Source organism: Loxodonta africana, chromosome 25, assembly GCF_030014295.1.
Source record: "Loxodonta africana isolate mLoxAfr1 chromosome 25, mLoxAfr1.hap2, whole genome shotgun sequence".
NCBI lineage: Eukaryota > Metazoa > Chordata > Mammalia > Proboscidea > Elephantidae > Loxodonta > Loxodonta africana.
In genome coordinates this window covers 51395307-51416695 of record NC_087366.1, presented here as the reverse complement: position 1 = coordinate 51416695, position 21389 = coordinate 51395307, and the positions used below count along the sequence as shown (strand labels likewise).

The 21389-nt window shown below is 48.6% G+C and overlaps 1 protein-coding gene across 2 annotated transcripts in view; it reads left to right on the top strand.

Moving 5' to 3' along the window:
- CNIH3 (cornichon family AMPA receptor auxiliary protein 3) overlaps positions 1-12838 on the top strand; it is a 151450-nt gene extending 138612 nt beyond the window's left edge. For both annotated transcript variants that reach the window (XM_023549359.2, XM_003410937.3), the window contains 3 exons: positions 2944-3056; positions 6894-7037; positions 12412-12838. In XM_023549359.2, the coding sequence (XP_023405127.1) occupies positions 2944-3056; positions 6894-7037; positions 12412-12439 (285 nt within the window). In that variant the 3' untranslated portion in view covers positions 12440-12838. The remainder of the gene's footprint in view (positions 1-2943; positions 3057-6893; positions 7038-12411) is intronic.
- The last annotated feature ends 8551 nt before the right edge of the window (positions 12839-21389 follow it).

Sequence of the window (21389 nt, the reverse complement as noted above, 5' to 3'; positions counted from 1 at the left end):
GCTCTGACTCAAAAGAGATGAATGAGACCGAAGTTGTGTTACGAATCCAAATGTGTCAGCTGGAAGCCCTTTGCTTTCTTCCCAGAGAAATCTTGGTTCATGGCCACAGGCGGCAGTCCTGATGGCAGCCAGCCATGCTGCTAACGTATGAGCTTGGTCAGTTCAATTCATTTTACTAAATATTTGTTGAGTATCTGCTAAGTGCCAGCACTGTGCAAAGAAAGCACTTTGTAAATGGCGATGAGGAAAGAATAGACCTTGGCCAAGATGGCTCACAGAATAATGGAATATATCCTTGTGCATTGGGAGGCATGAGAAGGGTAAAACCCAAAACCAAACCCGTTGCTGTCCAGTCGATTCTGACTCATAGTGACTCTGTAGGACAGAGCAGAACTACCCCACAGGGTTTCCAAGGAGTGGCTGGTGGATTCGAACTGCCAGCCTTTTTGGTTACCAGCTGTAGCACGCTATAGCTCTTAACCACTTTGCCACCAGGGCTCCGTGAGGATAATGGGTGGACTATGGGACATTCCCAAGGAGAGGGTCAGAAAGCATGCTGTGAAGCTCAGAGGTACAGCTAGTGACCAGGGAGAGGGTGTGAGGGGCAGAGCGTGCACTAGGAAGTGAATTTGAGATGGGCTTTAGAGGATGGTGTCTTATTTAGTGCTGCTATAACAGAAATACCACAAGTGGATGGCTTTAACAAACAGAAGTTTATTTTCTCATAGTTGAGGACACTAGAAGTCCGAATTCAGGGCATCACCTCCAGGGAAAGGCTTTCTCTGTCTGTCGGCTCTGGGGGAAGGTCCTTGTCATCAATCTTCCCCTGGTCTAGGAGCTTCTCAGTGCAGAGACCCCAAGTCCAAAGGATGTTCTCTGCTCCTTACTCTTCTTGCTTGGTGGTAATGAGGTCCTTCTCTCCTCTGCTCGCTTCTCTCTTTTATATCTCAAAAGAGATTGACTCAAGGTGCAACCTAATCCTGTAGATTGAGTCCTGCTGTATTAACATAACTGCCTCTAATCCTGCCCTCATTAACATCATAGAGGTTAGGATTTACAACACGAAGGATAAATACATCAGATCACAAAATTGTGAACAACCACACAGTACTTGGAATTGTGTCCTGGCCAAGTTGACACACATTTTGGTGGGACACAATTCAATCCATGACAGATGGTTAGAAAGATTCTGCTTGGGAGGACCAAGGCATTCATGCTGGTCTGAACAATGCATAGAGGATAGATAGATAGACAGATGATAGATAGATAGATAGATAGATGATAGACAGATGATAGATTAGATAGATAGATAGATGATAGATGATAGATTAGATAGATGATAGACAGATGATAGATTAGATAGATAGATGATAGACAGATGATAGATTAGATAGCTAGATAGACAGATAGATGATAGATTAGATAGATAGGTAGGTAGGTAGGTAGATAAGGCATTGGTGGTTCAGTGGTAGAATTCTCACATTCCAACAGGGAGACCTGGGTTTGATTCCTGGCCACTGCACCTCACACACAGCCACCATCCATCTGTCACCGGAGGCTTGTGTGTTGCTATGATGCTGAACAGGTTTCAGCAGAGCCTCCAGACTAAGATGGGCTAGGAAGAAAGGCCTGGTCATCTACTTCTAAAAATCAGCCAGGGAAAACCCACAACAGATCAGATCACAACAGTCCAGTCCATAACCAATTGGCACGGGCAGCGTTTAGCTCTGTTGTGCACAGGGGTTGCCATGAGTCGGGGCCGACTCTGCAGCTGAAAACAACAACAACATGTATATATGTATACATATATAGGTATATGTGTTTGTATATAGGTGTTGTATGTATGTTGATGTATATATGTGTGTATGTATGTATAGGTAGGATGGTACGTTTCTGTCTCTAGCTGAGACTCCCCCCTTACTCCTGGCCAAGGGACTGAATGTCTCCTTTCAGTTACTCTTTAGCTTACAACATAGATTTCTGTTCAAATGTAAACACCCTGGGGGAAGAGGGTGTGGTCAACAGTTATTTTAAACTCCTTTTACTCATTAAGGCCCCTGTGGCTGGATGGGGCTGGGGAGTGGGGAGCTTAGTGGTCCTGCTGGCCACCCTCCACCTCTGGCCCTGTTGCTCTGGGCTGGTTTCTTCCCTCTTCCCCCTGAAGCTACACTTTCCCTCTTTATCACCACCACATGATCTTTCTCTTGGGTTTCTCTCATTCCACCCACCATCAAGCAAAGTGTTGTTTCTCAGTTTTCTCCCAACCCTGCTATATTTGAAGTAAACACACACGTTCACTTTAGGTTTGTGAAGGGAAGATACACAGGGGCTGCGTAAACAAGTGCCAGCCCGTTACAGAATCACTGGAAACCCCATCAGTGTTTCTCCTAGTGCGCCTGCCTCGGGTCAGGCACCACAGAGGCCAGCCCAGCTCTCTAGTCTCCCAGTGGTCATCCCTGGGTGAGCCCCAGAAGCAAATACAGTGCTCTGGTAAATAGGGTGCTGAGGACCTGTGTCCATTAGGGATTAGGTATAAAACAGGGACACCAGGGAATCCCTGGGGGGTGCAAACGGTTAACACTCAGCTGCTAACTGAAAGGTTGGAGGTTCAAGTCCACCCAGAGGTACCTTGGAAGAAAGGCCTGGAGATCTCCTTCCAAAAACTGAGCCAATGGAAACCCTATGAAGTACAGTTCTACTCTGATACACATGGGGTTGCCATGAGTTGGCATTGACTTGACAGCAACTGGTTGGCTGGTACTAGAAAGGGGAGGACTTAAAGAAATGGACCCCAGTCCTGGGGCAGCGACTCTGTGCTGCTGCAGGGAGGGCTCACGCCACCAGCACATGGGAGGCGGCGTCCAGGCAGAAGTCAGCTGCCGTAGAAGCAGGAGCGGCTTTTCCTCCCTCTAACCCAGGCCTGTGTCTCTGCTCCCTCTTCAGCTGGTGCTGCCAGAATATTCCATCCACAGCCTCTTCTGCATCATGTTCCTGTGCGCACAGGAGTGGCTCACCCTGGGGCTGAACGTTCCTCTCCTTTTCTATCACTTCTGGAGGTAAGTCTGCTAGGGGCTGATCTGTCCTTCCCTTTTCTCCATAGGCAGTCTGCCCTCCAGAGATGATGTCCCCTAAACAGACTGGCCACCTGGTGCCTTCCTTTCCTTCCTACGCTTTGGGGGACCTCTCTCCAAAGCTCCCTTTCTGAGCTGTTCTCAGGCAGCAAGAAGTCCAATAGGGAAGGCCCCCTCTCGCAAGCTCCCCTTAACCACAGCCCCAGCCCTTGTAGGTCAGCGTTCGAAGCAGATACCAGATGGACTGGATTTTCTGGGACAGTTCTGATTTCAAGTATTCTATTCCTTGCTAAGACCATGTGTCAGATCGTGTGATTTGGGCTTTGCAAAATATAGTCACCATATGGATAGAGGAGGCAGGGCTGGGAAACACCAAAGTAGGGGAGAAGGCAATTGTGCAGATCAGTTGCCCACATTTTGCCCCCTGCTCCCAGAGTTTTGGTCCACCAAAACATTTCGTCATTGCCATTTTACATAAAATATAGGCTGGGTTTAGTCACGTTCTTTCTTTCATTTAGCAAACGTATGGGACACATACTACATGCCAGGCATTGTGGGAGATTCCAGGTTGATAAAAGATATACTTCTTGCCCTCAGGGTTTGTACAGCCTAGTGGCAGAGTTAAATATACCCTTAGCAGGTATGTAAGGAGTCTGTGTAGGAACATAGAGAAAGGAGCAATTAGACTGGAGAGGGTGGCATTGGAAAATCTGGGAAGGTGCATTCCAGGTTGAGGTATTAGCACATGCAAAGTCCCAGAGGTCAGAAACCACATGGTGTGTTTGGGGAACAGCAGTTGCTTAGTGTCATTGGATGGGGGGAATCTCAGAACATAGTAAGAAGAGATGGGGTTGACAAAACAGTTGGGAACTGGGTACGGAGAGCCTGAAGCAGCCTGGTGGGGAAGTTAGAATTTATTCTGCAGGGAACGGACAGCTATGCAAAGCTTTTAGGAGACCAAGAGCGTTTCCTGGTCTGACTCTGGGGATGATGACCCTGGCAGCAGTGTGAAGGATGGGCTGGGGGGTGAGATATTGAGGAGGTTGTGGGGGTGTCCTGGAAAGAGACCATGAAGGGCTGAACCAGATAGTGGAAGGGGGAGTGGAGAGAATGAGAGGGACTGTGGAGGGAAACTGGGCAGGCCGTGGCAATACTTGGGTGCAGGAGGTGAGGGAGAAGGAGCCTCCTACCTGGGCGCCTGGGAGGGTGACAGTGCCATTGACCAAGAGCAGAAGGACAGGAGAAGTCACAGGTTTAGGGAGGCAGGAAAATGGTTTGGGCTATACAGCGAAGTCCCGCTTTAAGTGAATGTAAGCTGTTCAAATCTGAATTTAGGGAGAAGTCAGAAGAAGAATTAGGGTGTTGAAATGTATCGAGTCCCCACTCGGGGACTTTCTATGCTTTCCCTCATCCAGATAGGTTGAGTCAGGCTGCTTTTCCCCAGTTTTACACGTGGGGACGGAGAGACTTAACAAAGGTGAAGTTAATTGCCCAGAGCTGCTCAACTGCTAAGCGGCAGAAGGAGGGTTTAGCCCGGAGTCTTCCTGAATCCAAAGTCCGTGCCCTCGCCCTGCACACGCTGCCTGGAGGACGGGTTCTCCCCCCTTCCCCCACAAAAAGGAATTTATCTCAATGTGCTTTGGGTGGTGGGCTCTCAATCCAGGGTATCAAAAATCTGGTTAATTTACAAAGCTTTGCTTTGTGCACTGCTTCTCAGAGCTCCCACATGCCCACGAGGGAGTCAGGACCAGCCAGCCAGCGTCCTTACCCTTGGACTGCATACACCTTTACACAAAGGGGCCATTGGGATCTCCCTGCCAGTAGGGACCTTGTCTTAGGCTTTTTTTGAATCCCTGGCAGGATTTAGCTTGTAAGAGCTCAGAAAATGAAAGAAAAACAAAATGAGGAGGGGAGGGGTCTTTTAAAAATCAGAGTCTTTTCCAACACTCTGTCTCCTTCCTTTGCCCCTCCCCCTTGCCCCTGACAGGTTCCACCCTGTGATGTTTCTCACTAAGGTAAAGCCCCCTCCAGCTCTAGCTTTTCGTTTGCCGCCATTTATTCAGTGCTTGTTCTTTGCCAGGTTATTTACATACATTAGCTCACTTGGAGCCCTGTTGGCACCGTGGGTAAGAGCTTGGCTGCTAACCAAAAGGTCAGCAGCTGGAATCCACCAGCGGCTCCTTGGAAACCCTATGGCGCAGTTCTGCTCTGTCCTATAGGGTTGCTAGGGGTCAGAATTAATTCGATGGCAACGGGTTTGGCTTTTTTGGTTAGCTCATTTAGTCCTCACAGTAGTCCTTTGAGGTAGGCAGTTTTCATACCCATTTTACAGACAGGAAAGATGAGGCTCAGAGAGGTTCATGACTGATCCAGGGAAGGTCCCATGACTGGTTAGTGGCAGAGCCCTAGCCCTCTCCACTGAGCTGCTTGGCTACCCTGCCCCTCTGCCTCCACTTAATGAGGTCACCTGGGAACAAGGCCATAAAAAAAAGCAAATCGATTTTGAAATCTGCTCCTGGGAAGAGGAAAGGTGAGTAGCCCGGAAGGCAATGAGCTGGCAGATATTGAATCTGGCTTGTGATTTCTTCTCAGCATGATGCCAGTGACAGATAATGTCAGTGCAATCCTCTGAACAGGAAGAAAGAGGGAACGGAAATATCAGCTCCACGAGTTGCTACATTACAGGGGTGTTCCTCAAAGCCGGCGTGATTAATACCTGATTAGAGCCGACTCTCCTGCTCCTTGCTCACCACTGAGAACCACAGCCTGTCACAGAGCCTCGCTGGGCCTGTTAATTCCCGGTTCCTTTACAACGGTGACTCAAAAGCAGCCAGGCTGAGTGATTTCAGCTCCACGTTGTTCTTTGGCTCCAGAGGAGATTGTGGCAGGGGCCCTGAGGCAGCGTCCTGCCCACACCCAGAGGAGGGGCTCCTGGGGTGGCACGCTCCCCCCGTCCAGCCACCTCCACAGGACCTGGAGACCTGCCTGGGCTCACAAGGTTAAGGCTCTGGCCTGGTGTCCCACCCCATGTGTCCCACCCCAAGTGGCCTTGGTCAGCTCATGCTGAGCCTATGCGATATCCTGCAGCAGACAAAGCGTTAGCCTCTCTCCTCCCTCCTCCCTTCTACCACTGTTTTGTCTTTACCCAGTCTCCCTCTGGCATTGCTCTCTCACTGCAGAAGGCTAATGTTCTTCTTGCTATTCTAGGTCCTTCTATTAAGAAAAAAGTGTCCGGTAAACCGCTTCACATTCAAGTGGGAATATGATATCCATTCCTGAGTATTCGGGGTTTTAACAGGGGGTTTGGGTAGAGGACGAGACTTAATCCAAAGTAACTTAAGCTTTGAGGTAGAATGTAGGTACGGTGGCATCAGGGTGGCGAAGACATAGCCCTGTACTTACCCCTACACCCCTGTCTCTTCGGAACTGACCCGATGGCACCTGACGACACCACCTCTGTCCCTATACCCAAGTCTGTGCACGCTGCTGAGCGCCATCCCGCTTGAGGGAAAGGAAGCTCTTCCTGGTACCTCTTAGGTAACACCAGGTGATACATTTTTCCTTCCATCAGAGCAGCTTTGTACATGGTCTTAATCACCATGAGCCATTGGATTTGAGTATTGGTTTCTTATTGCCTGCTAGATAGTAGTAACAACTGAGCTGGCCTTTGGTGGCATCTGGACTGTGATCCCAGCAGACGACAGAAACTGCTCAGCGGAGGTCTCTTGGAGAAAAGTCCTGCATCAGGAGGGCTTGCCCCGACCACTTCGGAAGCCCCTTCAGAGCCTCACTGCCAATGGTGCATGTCCTCTTTCCCTGCAGGTATTTCCATTGCCCAGCAGATAGTTCAGAGCTAGCCTACGACCCACCGGTGGTCATGAATGCAGACACCCTGAGTTACTGTCAGAAGGAGGCCTGGTGCAAGCTGGCCTTCTATCTCCTCTCCTTCTTCTACTACCTTTACTGGTGAGTTTCTGCCCCTCCTGGTGGGTTTGATGCCTGCGGCAAATTCAAGGGGCTTCAGGTTGGCCTGGTAGCCTTTGGGAGGTGGCCTGTGAGGGTAGGAGTCATGGCCTATTGGGTATAACTCCAGCCATCGGATCCTAGTTCACACAAGGGCTTCCATGTGAACCAGTAAGAGGGGTAGTCGGTCCCACAGGAGTCCTGCCTGCTGATAGGCACATTTAGTGAAAACACAGTCTCCCAGCGCCTCCTAGGAGATTATCGCTGTTGGTTACTCCTTCCTTCCGAGAGGACTTTCTGTCTCTGGCAATTGTGCAGCTCAGCCGTCAGATTGCCTGTGGCCCCCGATTCAAAGCCTGGTCGTCCCTTGCCCACTGGTCTGTTTGTGAGCATTCTTGGGTGCCACAGCAGAATCCCTCAGCGGCAGTCATTCTTCACGAAGTGCCATGTTGGATCATTAAATGCTTACGCTAAAAATTTTCCCAATATTACATAACATCATTCTAATTAGGTAAAACATGCTGATTTTGCAATTCCGTTTCAGGAGTCTCCCCTCTTTTCACCTCTTTATTGAGAACATCTGAGCTAAGCAGTAGCTATAAACAGACTGTCTTGTGGTTTGATACCCCATAGAGTGCCTTGTCTACCATCTCCTCCTCCTTCCTGTTCCTCTTTGGGTTCATGTCTGGGTCCTCTCACCTGTCACCTTGCTATCCCATTGCTACCTGTGCCAAGGCCCTGAATATGTCTAGTTATCCCAGTGCTGTCTCCAAAGTGGCATGGTTGACAGTAGCCAGATAAGGCGGGGAGGGTGGGGGTGTTAGATTCCAGGGCCACCCAAGGTTTAGGTTGGGCTGTGGCAGGCTGGGAAGTGGCTACATTTGTCCAGCATTTAAAAATGAGCCAGGCTTTGAACTAAGAAGTGCTTTATATGTATTGCTCGTTTTATGAGATAGATGCTATCATTACCCACATTTTTAAAAATGAGGGAACTGAAATTGAGAGGTTAGATAATTGCCCCATGTCACAGGTACTAAAATGTCACAGCTGTAAATCCATCTCAAGTTTGATTCCAAAGACTGAACTCTTAACTGCTGGCTGTCTTAGGTAACCTCTAGAACAGTCTTTATCAAAGTGTGGTCTTTGGATCGGGGCCCTAGTGGTGTAGTGGTTAAGAGCTCAGGCTGCTAACCAAAACTTCGGCAGTTTGAATCCACCAGCTGCTTCTTGGAAACTCTACGGGGCAGTTCTATTCTGTTCTATAGAGTCGCTATGGAACCCGCTTGATGGCAAAGGGTTTGGTTTGGTCTTTGGACCATTTGCATCCGAATCATAGAGTGAGGAGGGTGTGCTTAAAAATGCAGATTCCTGGGCTTAGATCTACTAATTCGGAATTTCTGGGGCTAGGAGTCTACGTTTTAAATGAGGTCCTCAGGCAATTCTGATGCACACCCTAACTTAAGACCTGTTGGTCTGGAGGGGTCTGTTTGTGTCTTCCTCCCCTCCCGCTCCATCCCGGGTGTCTCCACAGACTCAGAGGCCCTGGGGGTATAGCTGCCCCTGGAGTAACTCAGAGTCTTGCGGGGGATTCAGTGTCAACCCACCACGTTCTTCCTGGAGCCAAGGATTGGTCCAGGCTCAGGGTAACCCCCTCTCTCCTCCTCAGATGGCTTGCCAGGACATTTTCTGCTCTAACATGCAAGGAACCTGAGGACCTTTGAAGCTTCTGGAGATTTCCAAGGTGCCCCACAGGTTCATCCAAGTCCCTCTGACTCCAAGTCTGAACTCTTAACTCTCTAAAGCTCGCTCAGGCTGGTTCTGTCTTGGGAAACCTGTAACCAGTTGCTGTCGAGTTGGTCCTGACTCATGGCGACCCCGTTATGTGTCAGAGTAGAACTGTGCTCCATAGAAATTTCAGTGGCTGAATTTTCAGAAATAGGTTGACAGGTCTTTCTTGTGAGACACCTCTGGGTGGACTCAAACCTCCAACCTTTCAGTGAGCAGTTGAGTGTGTTAACATTTGCACTGTTCAGGGACTCCTGGGAAACCTAATAAAAAACTTAACCAAACTCATTGTCGTCGAGTAGATTCCAACTCATAATGACCCTATAGGACAGAGTGGAACTACCCCATAGGGTTTCCAAGGAGCAGCTGGTAGATTTCAACTGCTGACTTTTTGGGTAGTAGCCGAGCTCTTAACCACTGTGCCACCAGGGCCCTAGAGATAAGACAAGCCCTCGTGGGCTTAGGGAGTTGATGCCTTGGAGAGTAGTTTCTTAACTGGAGCGTGCTAAACCTCACTTCCTTGTGGGGCTGCAGACTACCCCTGCTCAGAGTGTTACAAAGCCAACAGAACAAGGCCAGAACTTTCCCTGGCTCCTGCCCCCAGTAGCCTGGGGGTCTTCTATCCACCTTAGTCCTGAGGGAGGCTGGGGCAGGGCCCTGCTTCTTCATTTCACTTTTATTGCAGTAACTGCTGGAGCCCAAGGCATTTTGGGGAAGAAGGCATATGATTTCACGGACAGAGAGCAAAGCGGCTCTTTGCTTGGCTGTGGAGGCGGGAAGGGGCGGTGTGGGGTGGTGCTTGTGGCCGCTGGTAGATGGGTATGATCATTTTGTGACTGGTTATGTTTCTGTCCTCTGTCCACTAGTTCAGTTTGGCACTGCCATTGTGTTAAATGCATTCATTATTTTGTTTCTGAAACAAAATTAGAAGCAGTGGCTCCCCTGCCTCACTGGGGCCCTCGGTGGCGGCCAGAAGACACTGCATTCTTTGTTGAACCTGACCACTTGGCACTCTCCAGGCCTCCTCGAAGGCCCCATTTCTCTACCTCAGGCTCTCCCTGCCCCTCAGGGCACAGCACCGTCAGCCCTGGCCACTCTTGTTGGAAGAGAAGGGGACTGACACGTATTGGGGGCTGCACCTGAGCTGAGCACAGTGCTGGAGGGGTATGTGTTATGGCAGCTGAGCACCCTGGAGAGGGGTATCGGGGCCTTACAGCTTGAGGTTACTGACAGGGTCCTGAGGAACTGGGAGAGGTTAAGGTCCTAGTTAATAATTTGCAGTCTATCCGTCTCCAGAGCCCGTGTCCTTCCCACTATGCTGTGCTAGCGGTGTTGGCACCCACCGCCACCCCCTTCTCAGCTCGCCTTGTGGACCAGGGGATGTTTGCAGGTTATGTGGGTTAAGTGGTAGCTAAGAGTTAATTCAGTGTGAACACTGCCTGCCTGCTCAGTATAAAGATCTTTTCAAACCTGGAATGTACACAGGCCCACATCAGCTACCTAAAGTAGCACCACCCTCCCGCCCAGCTTCTGGATCATACCTACCCCTCCTCATGTTTATTTCCTTCATAAGATTTACCACAACCTATACTTACATAGGAGCCCTGGGGGCATAGTGGTTAAGTGCTATAGCTGCTAACCAAAAGGTCGGCAGTTCAAATCCACCAGGCACTCCTTGGAAACCTTATGAGGCAGTTCTCTGTCCTATAGGGTTGCTGTGAATCGGAATTGAATCAACAGCAATGGGTTTGGTTTTTTTGGTTTATACTTACCGTAGGAGCCCTGGTGGCATAGTGGTTAAGAGCTCAGCTGCTAACCAAAAGGTCAGCAGTTGGAATATACCAGCTACTCCTTGAAAACCCTATGGGGCAGTTCTACTCTGTCCTGTAGGGTCCCTATGAGTCAGAACTGACTCAATGGCAAAGGTTTGATTTTTTTTTTTTTAAATACTTACCGGAAGGGGGCAGTGGTGGCTCAGTGGTAGAATTCTTGCCATCCATGTGGGAGACTGGGGTTTGATTCCTGGCCAATGCACCTTACGTGCAGCCACCACCTGTCTCTCGGTGGAGGCTCACGTGTTGCTATCATGCTGACCAGGTTTCAGCAGAGCTACCAGACCAAGATGGACTAAAAAGAAAGGCCTGGTGATCTACTTCTAAAAATCAGCCAGTGAAAACCCTGTGGATCATAGTGGATCCACAGCCGATCACGGGATAGCATAGGAGCAGGTGGCAGTTTGTTCCATTGTGTGTGCGGTCGCCGTGAGTCAAGGCCAACTTGACAGCAGTGGACAACAACATACTTACCTTGTTTATCTACTTCTTTGTCCCCAGAGACCTCATTTGTCTTATTCACCTCTGTATCTGCAGAGGCCTGGGCAGTGCCTGGCATGTAGCGGGTGCTCACCAAAGCCTTGTCATTTATTGTAAAGGCTTGACTGTTCACTCCCTCAAGGCAAGGAGTGTGGCTGCACACTCTCCGCTGTTTCTCAGCACCTAGAAAGGTGCCTGGCATGCAGTAGGTGCTCAATAAATACTTGAAAGAAGGAATAAATGAAAGTGAGTAAACAAAGGCATCGCATGAGGCTTGGAATTACAATGGGAAGAGCACTGCTTTTGGAGTTAGGATGTGGCTCCCTGCCTTGACCTCATTAGCTGTGTGACCTTGAGCCACCCGCTGGCCCTGGACTTCCTTGTGTAGAGGGAGACCCCTCGAGCCCCAGGCTCACTCAGCGATGCGATGTAAGTACAAGGTGTACCAGGCTCTCGAAGGTGGAACTCCAGTTGCTCAACAAATCTCGTGTTGCTTCTCAGTCGGATAGGGTTAGAAGTAAAGCACTTCAGTGTCTTTCCTTTGGTTTTGGTTTTTAGATTGTCCTTTTCTCTCTCTATAATGTCAAGAAGCAGCTATTTTTCCTTCTGCCAAATAGACAGAGTGGTATATTTTGGTGCTGATCAGTGCTTGGCCTTGCAGAATCACCCTGCAGGCCTTTCTAAGAGCCCAGGGGTGCATGTCTCCCCCTTGGTAGTGATGTGCCCTGCCCTGGAACACAGTCCCTTAATGTGCATTTCATGCCTGGGTCCCATTGAAAGTAGGAGGGCCAGGGAGTTACTCAGTTATGAATTCATCTAGTTCCACCAGCGCTCATAATAGTGACAATCCTCATTTCTCCAGCGCTGCCGTACTATCCGGGCACGATCTGGGAGTCCCTGGACACAACCATCCTGTAAGCCTGAGGCAGCTGGTGGAATAGAGAATCCAATTCCCCACCCCCCAGTCCACAGAGACCTGCCCTGCAATTGAAGGAAAGAGGAACAACAACCGCAGTAACCATACTGATGAGAACAGTGATGGGCACTTAAGGCAATCACGCCTTTTATCCAGGGGACACAATATGCTCTCCTAATAAATGTTCAGTCAAATGTTGTGGGAAGTAGGGGAGTAGGGTATGGAATGGATGAGAGGCCCTAGCAATGGGAGTGAGAAAGAAGCTGAAGTGCCTGGCTTCTGGAAGGTTCCTTATTTGAGGGCCAGTCTGAATCCTCCAAGGACATCCATTAATGCCTTCTTTTTCTCTTCTTTTTGCATCCAGCATGATCTACACTTTAGTGAGCTCTTAACTCAAAGACCACAGGTGTCGTCCTTGACTGGGACGGAAGAAGCCACGGCTGAGAAATGCAGTTTCGCTGGTGGATGGAGGCAGGACCCAGAGTGGGGATGAGGGAGAAGGAGACCCAGTAGGCAGTTGGACTGAATCGGAAACTGAGATGGTGCGCGGCCAGAGGGCTGAACTAATTGTGCCTCTGTTGTTGCCCTGTGTCCCATAGTCTTTGGCGTTCCAAATCCTACACGCAGGTTGTATGCCCCTTCTGAGCCAGGGGTGGGGGAGAGGTGATGAAACTCTCCTGAGTGGGAATTGCTGCTTATTGAATCCACGTCGTCGGACAGCTCCCTGCAATTCACCCTGTGTTCCGTGAGAGTGGAGGCCCGGAGGCCAGAAGATGCCTGTTCAGGAACAGAATGACCCAGAGTCAGGGGGCGAGTCTGCGGGCCCCCATCCGACGCCTAGCAATGTTGTAGACTACTCAAGACTTTTGTCCTGTTTCTTCCAAACCTTGACCAGGCCCATCAGTCCAAGTGGGAGGTGGCTGGGAGGGTGCAGAATTTGCCTTCAGCTGCTCCGGCCCTGAGCCTGCGGGTGTGTTTATTAGCCAGGCTCAGTGACATCATGAGCTGGATTGGGAGCAACATGTTCATAATAGGTCATGTCCAGAGTCACGGGGGGTTGGGGGGTGGGTCGGGGGGATCACAGAAAAAAAAGATTATTTTTAGACGTTTGCAACACACTCATGGCGTTAGTTCTTCTGCTACCACCCCAAACCATCGCAGTCATTTCTTGCAAATCAACTGGTCAACACCAGTCAAAAGCTCTCAAAACAGTTTCGAGGGAAGAAATTTCCCTGGGTGGCTGGCTGCTCTGTACTGTGGGTATCCGGCAGCCAGGAAGTGAGACAACGTAATTACAACCTCATTACCGGGTGCCGTATCACTTGTGTGGTTTAATTCAATATGAGGATTAGCTTATTTAGAACTTTCCATCTGACATTCTCTTCTTTTTTGGGTGGGAGTTGTGCTAGAGGGTTGTAAATAATGAGAAGGCTGAGATTTTTATTATGTTTAAATCAGGCACAGTGATTTTGACCTTATTCCCCACACCTCCCTTCTTCTCTACTGTTTGACACACGCAGGCTATTTATACCTGCACCATGCTCCCATCGGGAACCTGTGAGTCAGGTTTATGAATGGTGTTTGTGTAACACGTCGCGTGCTATGTTTAAAACGCAGAGACGACTTGAGCGTCTCACCTAACTGCCATCTCATTTAAACCCCGTTTTGGGCTGGATTGGTCTCCAGATGGTTGGTAAACTGGTAAGTAGAAAAAGCAGATTTTCAAAAAAGGCATTTTGCTGCTAAAAATCCTACAGAAAATAAAATGTAGATTTCTGTTCTGAGGCCGAAGGTGTAAAACCGGAGAATTAGAGACAGTATTTTTGGGAGAACGCTTCCCCTCCTGCCAATACCCATTTTCCTGGTTGGGTCGCCATTGTTGGGATGGAGAGTTACCCTCAGGGCTGCTTGGCTGGTGTTTGGCTTCATTCCTGAGAGAACCAGTTACCTTCATCCAGGGCAAAGCCACAGGCAGTGCGTCTAACCCCACAGCCATCTTGAAAATGCAATAGGATGAGGAGGGTAAATGGTCCCTGTTACTTCCCACCACGGAACTGCTTTCAGACTTAGCCTCCTTCCAGAACGATTGAGATTGGCCTACAATAGCAGACACAAGTACACAGACTGTGGAATGGAAATGGAAATCCAGACTTCTAAAGGAGGAGGCACAGAGGTACCAGCTTCCTGAGCTACCCTAGTTACTGTGGTTGAGCATTAAATTGGATGTCATTTCTATTAGTGGCAAATAACAATTCATATTTACAGAACACTTTACATTTTACAGAGCCCCAGTGGTGCAGTGATTAAGAGCTATGGCTGCTAATCAAAAGGTCAGCAGTTAGAATCCACCAGCCACTCCTTGGAAACCCTATGGGGCAGTTCTGCTCTGTCCTATAGGGTCGCCATGAGTTGGAATCAACTCGACAGCAGTGGTTTTTTTTAATTTACATTTCATAGGTTGGTTTTACATACACCTTCTCATTTGACTCTCCTCCAAACCCTGTGACGTTGGTACTATTATCTTTCCCATTTTGCAGATGATGAAGCTGAGCCTCAGAGACGGGAAGTGACTTGCCATAGTCACACAGCAGTCGCAGACCTGCCTTTGAGTCCAGGCTGTTTGATTGTAAAACCTGTTATGGATTTAATTGTGTCCCCCAAAAATACATGTTGTAAATCCTAACCCCTGTACCTATGGATGTAATCCCATTTGGGAATAGGGCTTTCTTTGTACATTAATGAGGCCATGTCAGTGTAGTGTATGTCTTATACCAGTCACTTTGGAGATATCAAAGGAGCAGATTAGACACAGAAGAAAGCAGCCACGGGGGCGACAGACACTATCTGAAGATGAAGGAGGCTGACCAGTCGACAAGCCCAGGAGCTCCAAGGATCTTTCCTCAGAGCCAGCAAAGAAGGAGCCGTCCCCTAGAGCCAGTGCCCTGAATTTGGGCTTCTCGCCTCTTGAACTGTGAGAAAATAAATTTCTGTTCATTAAAGCTACCCACTTGTGGTATTTCTGTTATAGCAGCACTAAGAAACTAAGACAAAACCCCATGTCCTTTTAACCATGCCTGAAAGCTGGAAAAGTAGTTTGGGTCCTCTTAAAGTTTGATTAGTAGCATTAACTTTTTGAGAAAAGGAGGTTTTAAAAATAGAACTTTAAAGGAAGTACTTGGGCAATCTGGTTTTCTCCTCCTTTGAGTGCTAGCCTCAGACTTGCGTTATTGTGGGGGGTTCTCCTCTAAGGTGGGCCTTTAAAAGCTTGAAAAACTGAAGTGCCTCATAGGTAGCTCTTAACTTTATGCAACAGAAAAGATCCAAATATTTTCCTCCCACAAGTTGTGAATGGGAAATAATCCCAGTGGTCTGCTGGGAGTGTCCATCAGTTTTCAATTCCTGGGAGAAGATAATCATGATGATAAAAATTAGAGTAATGGCCACAGTGTATGGAGCAAATGTTGTGTACCAGGCCCTGTATTAAGTACTTCATACCCGTGATCTCAACCAGCCCTCACAATGATCCTATAGAGCAGGTTAGATATTCTTATCTGCACCTTAAAAAACAAAACAAAAAAACAAACCAGTTGCCATCGAGTCACTTCCGACTCATGATGTCCCCATGTGTTTTAGAGTAGAAATGCCCTCCACAGGGTTTTCAAGGCTGTGATCATTCACAAGTAGATCACCAGGCCTTTCTTTCAACGTGCCCTGGGTGGGTTTGAACCACCAACCTTTCTGTTAGTAGCTGTCTTAGTCTGGGTTCTCTAGAGAAACAAAAGCAGTAAAGCATATAAATACATATAGAGAGATTTATATCAAGGCAACAGCTCACGCAATTGCCTTTGGATCAGGATAGAGGGCTTTTCCAATTCACGGAGCCATAGAAGCTGATAAATCCAAGATGAGCAGGTCAGAGAGCAGGGCTTGCACTCACAGGCTGTGAAGGTCGAGGAATTCCACAAGGTTTCTCCTGAGTCACGTAGCTGCAGGGGCTGGCAAACCCAAGATAAGCAGGTCGGGGAGCAGGACTCTTGCTTACAGGCCGTGTCGTTCGGCGAATCCCAAGATTCACGGGTAAGCTGCTAGCTCAAGTCCCACGAACCAGAGATCAGACAAGAGACAGCTGCTGGATCCAGAACAAGCCAACAACTTTTGCAAGGTGAGCAGGAAGGAAGTAGGCAGCAGAAGGCGGAGACATGAAGGCTAAGGGGCAGTGAGCCTCCACAGGCCCCACCGCCGCTGGTACCACTCAGCAGATTCCATCATGGGAGTGATCACATACCAGACTTCAACAGGGAAGTGATCACAACATTATACAACTGCCAAAACACTGAGAATCATGGCCCAGCCAAGTCGACACACAATCTTAATCACCACAGTAGCCAAGCACTTAACCACTTGCAATACCCAGGGACTCCATTCCTGTCTTTAAAAAAAAACCAAGCCCGTTGTTGATTTCAACTCATAGACCCTACAGGACAGAGTAGAACTGCCCCGTAGAGTTTCCAAGGGACGGCTGGTGGATTTGAACTGCTCATCTTTGGGTTACAAGCCAAGCTCTTAACTACTTCACCACCAGAGCATCCCTACCTTACCAGTGAGAAAATAAGGGGGCTTGGGAAGATGAGTCTTCCCTAGGTGATCTAACCCCAGAACAAGAGCACAATCTATGAATAAGTGATCAAATAATAGTAGTTGTTCGAAAGTGAGGTGTCAGGCATTATTCTCTATGTTTCCTGTACTTTTTTCTGGTCCTCATAATAGCATCTTGAGGTAGACATGATCTCGATTTTATAGACGAGGGGACTCTGAGAAGATGAGTCACTTGCACAGACCCAGAGCTAGCAAGCAGTGTGCATAGCTGCAGCCAGAATTGCAACCCAGGCCTGCCTCTTTTCACATCATTTCGCCTGCTGGAATTTCTTTATCTCCCACTGTTTATCCCAGAGAAATGACCAAAAGGAGGAAGGAGGGAGGATAAATTCCAAAGCGAATATTACCCTTGAGCGATGGAGAGCTGGTTCCTCCCAGGGCGGGTCTGGCGCATCAAGGAGCGAGCTTCCAGGCCACTGACATCACCTGCAGGTGCTGAATTGCCTCCCGTTCCCTCTCGAGGCTGAGCCACAGGCCTGGTGTGTGACGTGGCTGTGCCTAAAGGGTCAGACTGTGAGCCGGGGGAGTGAATTAAGCTCACTTTTCACTTTGATACGCATGGAGAATAATAGCGATCATCCCACTGGCTTGTTATGAAGAGTTCATATTTATAAAGAACTTAGAACAGTGCCCGGCATGTGGCACACAGTCTGTAATGCTTGTCATGGGCTGAGTCTTCCAGTGCCGTCCTTTCTCTGCCATGTGCTCGTGCCAGGCCTTGGCAAGATCCCCCAAAGGGAAGGAAGCCGACTGGCCATGTGGGAAGGGAGTGAAGACCCCTGAGTCCAGCTGCCCTCTTGCTGCCTTTGCCCTCTCTTACCACGCTGAGTGGAGGTCACCGGCACCCGCACCTTTTTCCAATGCTGTGTGCTCTAGCCACTAATAATAACAGCTGGCATGGAGTACTTACCTATGCTGGGCGCTGTGCACCTGACATATGTTGTCTCATTTAATCCCACAGCAATCTCATGAAGTAGAACTATTCCCACCTCCATTTTGTAGTTGAAGACACTAAAGCTGACCGAGGGTAAGCAAATGATCCCTGTCACAGCTGCTGGTAAGTAGTAGGGGAGCGTAGAAGGAGCCCTGGTGGCACAACGGTGAAGTGCTCAGCTGCTAATCGAGAGGCTGGAGGTTTGAGCCCACCCAGCGACTCTACAGGAGAAAGAGCTGGGAATCTGCTCCTGTAAAGATTACAGCCTAGAAAGCCCTATGGGGAGCTCTATTGTGTCACGTGGGGTTGCTGTGAGTTGGAATCGACTCGATGGCACCTAACAACAGCAACAGTGGAGCATCTCCTCGAAAGCAGGTCTTTTTACCTCCAGGGCCTTAACCATGTTTGCATTCCCGAGAGGGTGATAAATAGAGAGCAGCCCAGCCCAGATGAGAAAGAATGGGAAAGGGATGAAGAAGCAACGGGAGAGGGGCTGTCTCAGGACTGTGGCTCTGTGGACCTCACGCATTTCCCAGCAGGCAACATAGGGTGAGTGAACTTGCAATCAGAAGGATTTGGGCCCTGTGAACTGATGTGCAGAGTTTCTTAACCTTTCTGAGACTCAGCTTCCTCACCTGTAAAATGGGGGCAATAATACCTCCCTTTTTTGAGTATTGCCATAATTAACATAAAGTATGTACAAGCGTGGCTGAGAGACTGGCTTGTAGTGGGCACTCAGCAAATCTCGGACCTCAGCACTGCTCCCTTCCCAGAACTGAAGAGAGGATGATGTAAAATAAAACAGGTAAAACGTTTCTGAGAGTAGCACATGGTGACGTTCAATGAATCTTAGCGTCCTCCTTTTCCTTCCTGAAACCTGGGGGTGGACTGCCCGGGGCATGTGACATGGGTAATGGAGCTCAGCCCTCTTAAGAAAATCTCCCATTTGCCTCCGATTTTTAGGCTTGGTAGTTGTCCCAATGTTGAATAAAGTTGTCAGCTTTATGACAGTTTTGTTCTCCTACATAAGAGATGAACGCAGCCAGGGAAATGCTTTGACAACAATTCATTGCGCTCATGCTGTGTCATTACGCAGATTCATTTCCTTACTCTTTGTTGTCTTGGTCTTGGGCTGCTGTACTACACGCTGGGCTCCGGTAGATGACTCTTTTGGCAGTGCCTTTGCCAGAGCTCAGAGCTGCCTACCCAAGCAGAGAAGCCAAACATCTCTCGTCGCCTCTGGTCCATGAGGCTCTGGCAGAAGGCTGAAACCACCGCGATGTTTGCGGAGGCACCGTGGAACGTGCCCTTAGACTTTGCCTCATCCCAGGCGAGGATAAAGTGAGCAGAGGAGCGATCGTGCAGACACAGCCAGGCATTTCGAGGAGAGGTGGGGCGTGCTTTAGCGTCTTCCTGCCTTACCGGCAGGGAGCAGTCACTCTTGCTGCTGGAAGCCCTGCTTGGGATGAACTACTTTGCACATCTTTGTTTGCAGAGGGAGGATCCCTGGGTAGTGCAAGCCGTTAACGTGCTTCGCTGCTAACTGAAAATTAAAAGTTTGGGTGCACACAGAGCCACCTTGGATAAAAAATCCTGGCAATCTTCTTACAAAAAAATCGACCATTGAAATTCTATGGAGCACAGTTCTCCTCTGATACACACGGAGTCGCCATGAGTCAGAGTAGACTCGATCGACCGCAACGGTTTTATATGCAGAGGGAGAAGACATTAGTGGAAACACTTTGAATTGGGTTTCAATTCCTGCCTGTGATCCAGAAATAGAAACAGGGGCCAAACAGCCTCAAAATAGTATTTTCCAGGCTTTGACCCTACACACTCTGCAGTTGTTTCTGCCCACGTTAAATTCTGCCCAGATAGCTCTGTGTGTCCCGGGAGTGTCTTCCTATGAACTTGACTTCTTGGCCACTGTGTGATGCCCACATTTTCTTCCTTCCCAGTGGTGTGCTACAGCCTGCTCATACAAGTTTGTGAGAGTGAATTGCTAAGTTTTTCAGGGATTTTGCAAAAACAGTTGTTAAACACAGTACCTTAGGTTGGGTTCTCTAGAGAAGCAAAACCAGTGAAATATACATACATACATATATACACACAGACACACAGACACACGTATCTATATATCTACATCAATCTCTCTCTATATATGGAGAGGGAGAGAGAGATTTCTCTCAAAGAAATGGCTCACATGGTTGTAGAGGCTGGCAAGTCCCAAGTCTGTGGATCAGACATCAGGCTGGAAGCTTCTCCTGACTCATGTAGCTGCAGGGGCTGAGGAACCCGAGATGGGCAGGCAATATGGCAGGCTGCTGGCTCGTATTCCAAGAACCAGAGGTCAGATGTTGATGAGTTGGATGCAGGATCCAGAGCAAGCAAAAGTAAACAAGCTTTGCCAGAATGCCCACATATATTGAATGTAGGCCACACCCCCGAGCAGCCTCACCTTTCAGCTGATTGGCTGGTCACATTAGATCACATCATGGAGGTGATTACGTTGTATCACAAAATGGAGGATAACTGCATCATTACACAACTGCCAAATTACATCATTACATAACTATCAACTACATCATTGCTTAACTGCCAAACCACTGAGAATCATGGCCCAGACAAATTGACACATGACCTTAACCATCACACATAGCTATTATTAAAAATTAAGTTATATCAAAATTATCTAATATTTATATTAAATATAAAATTGTTGTTTGGAAACCCCAGTGGTGTAGTGGGTAAGTGCTACAGCTGCTAACCAAAGGGTCAGCAGTTCATATCCGCCCAGGTGCTCCTTGGAAACTCTATGGGGCAGTTCTACTCTGTCCTATAGGGTTGCTACAAGTCGGAATCGACTCGACAGCAGTGGGTTTTTGGGTATAAAATTGTTTAATAATTATTAAATTATATTTAAAGCAAGGGTAATATATAGTCAAAACATCAACTCCTAACTGTTTCGCTGCATTACCTACGCTCTTCAGGTTATGTCTGTTATGTCTGTGGTGAAAACACTATCTGATGGTGCATTACTGTACATCCCTTCTTTGAATTCAGTGATGTCCCATTAGTAGCTTGAAATCAGCCATGCTGGGAGTATTTACACCACAGAAATTCACAAATGCTACAAATCAGTACAAACCAGGCCCCTTCTCCCCTCCACCCCCTAGAGGGCTGGTTGTTAAACATTTACTAGCACACACCATCCCAGCTCTGGTGCACTGCCTGGCCATACCATGAGAGCCAGTGGCCGGAGTGCAGTAGGGTGGCCAGTGCCCCAAGGCCGGCACCACCACCTCCACTGTGGTAGCATCAGCTGCATTGTGGCTGCTGGGTCCGAGGGTGTGGGCATCAGAACCCAATGTTCAGGCCCTGAAGGTGGTGCTGCCTTTGTGGCCAGACCAGCCACTGACCCCACAGCAGTGACACCAGTGGTGCTGCTGTTTAAGCTCCTGGAGATGATAGAAAGGTAACCTTTTATGTTTTTATGCCCTGTAGGACCTGGTGGCTTGGAGATAATATAAAGGAAATATACTCTGGTGGGCAGGAACATACTTTTGTACTTTGACCCTAGTCCCATTACCCCCCCTTGGTGGCCTTCATTCTTCCTTTTGGATGAGCCTCTTCCCAGAAGATTGCCAAGGTCGTTGTACAATTGGATGCAAGCCTTTTGTCTGGATCTTGGGATGAATACAGTTTGCACCTCTGCTATGTACTCACCAAGTGAGATAGTCTCAGTGATGAGT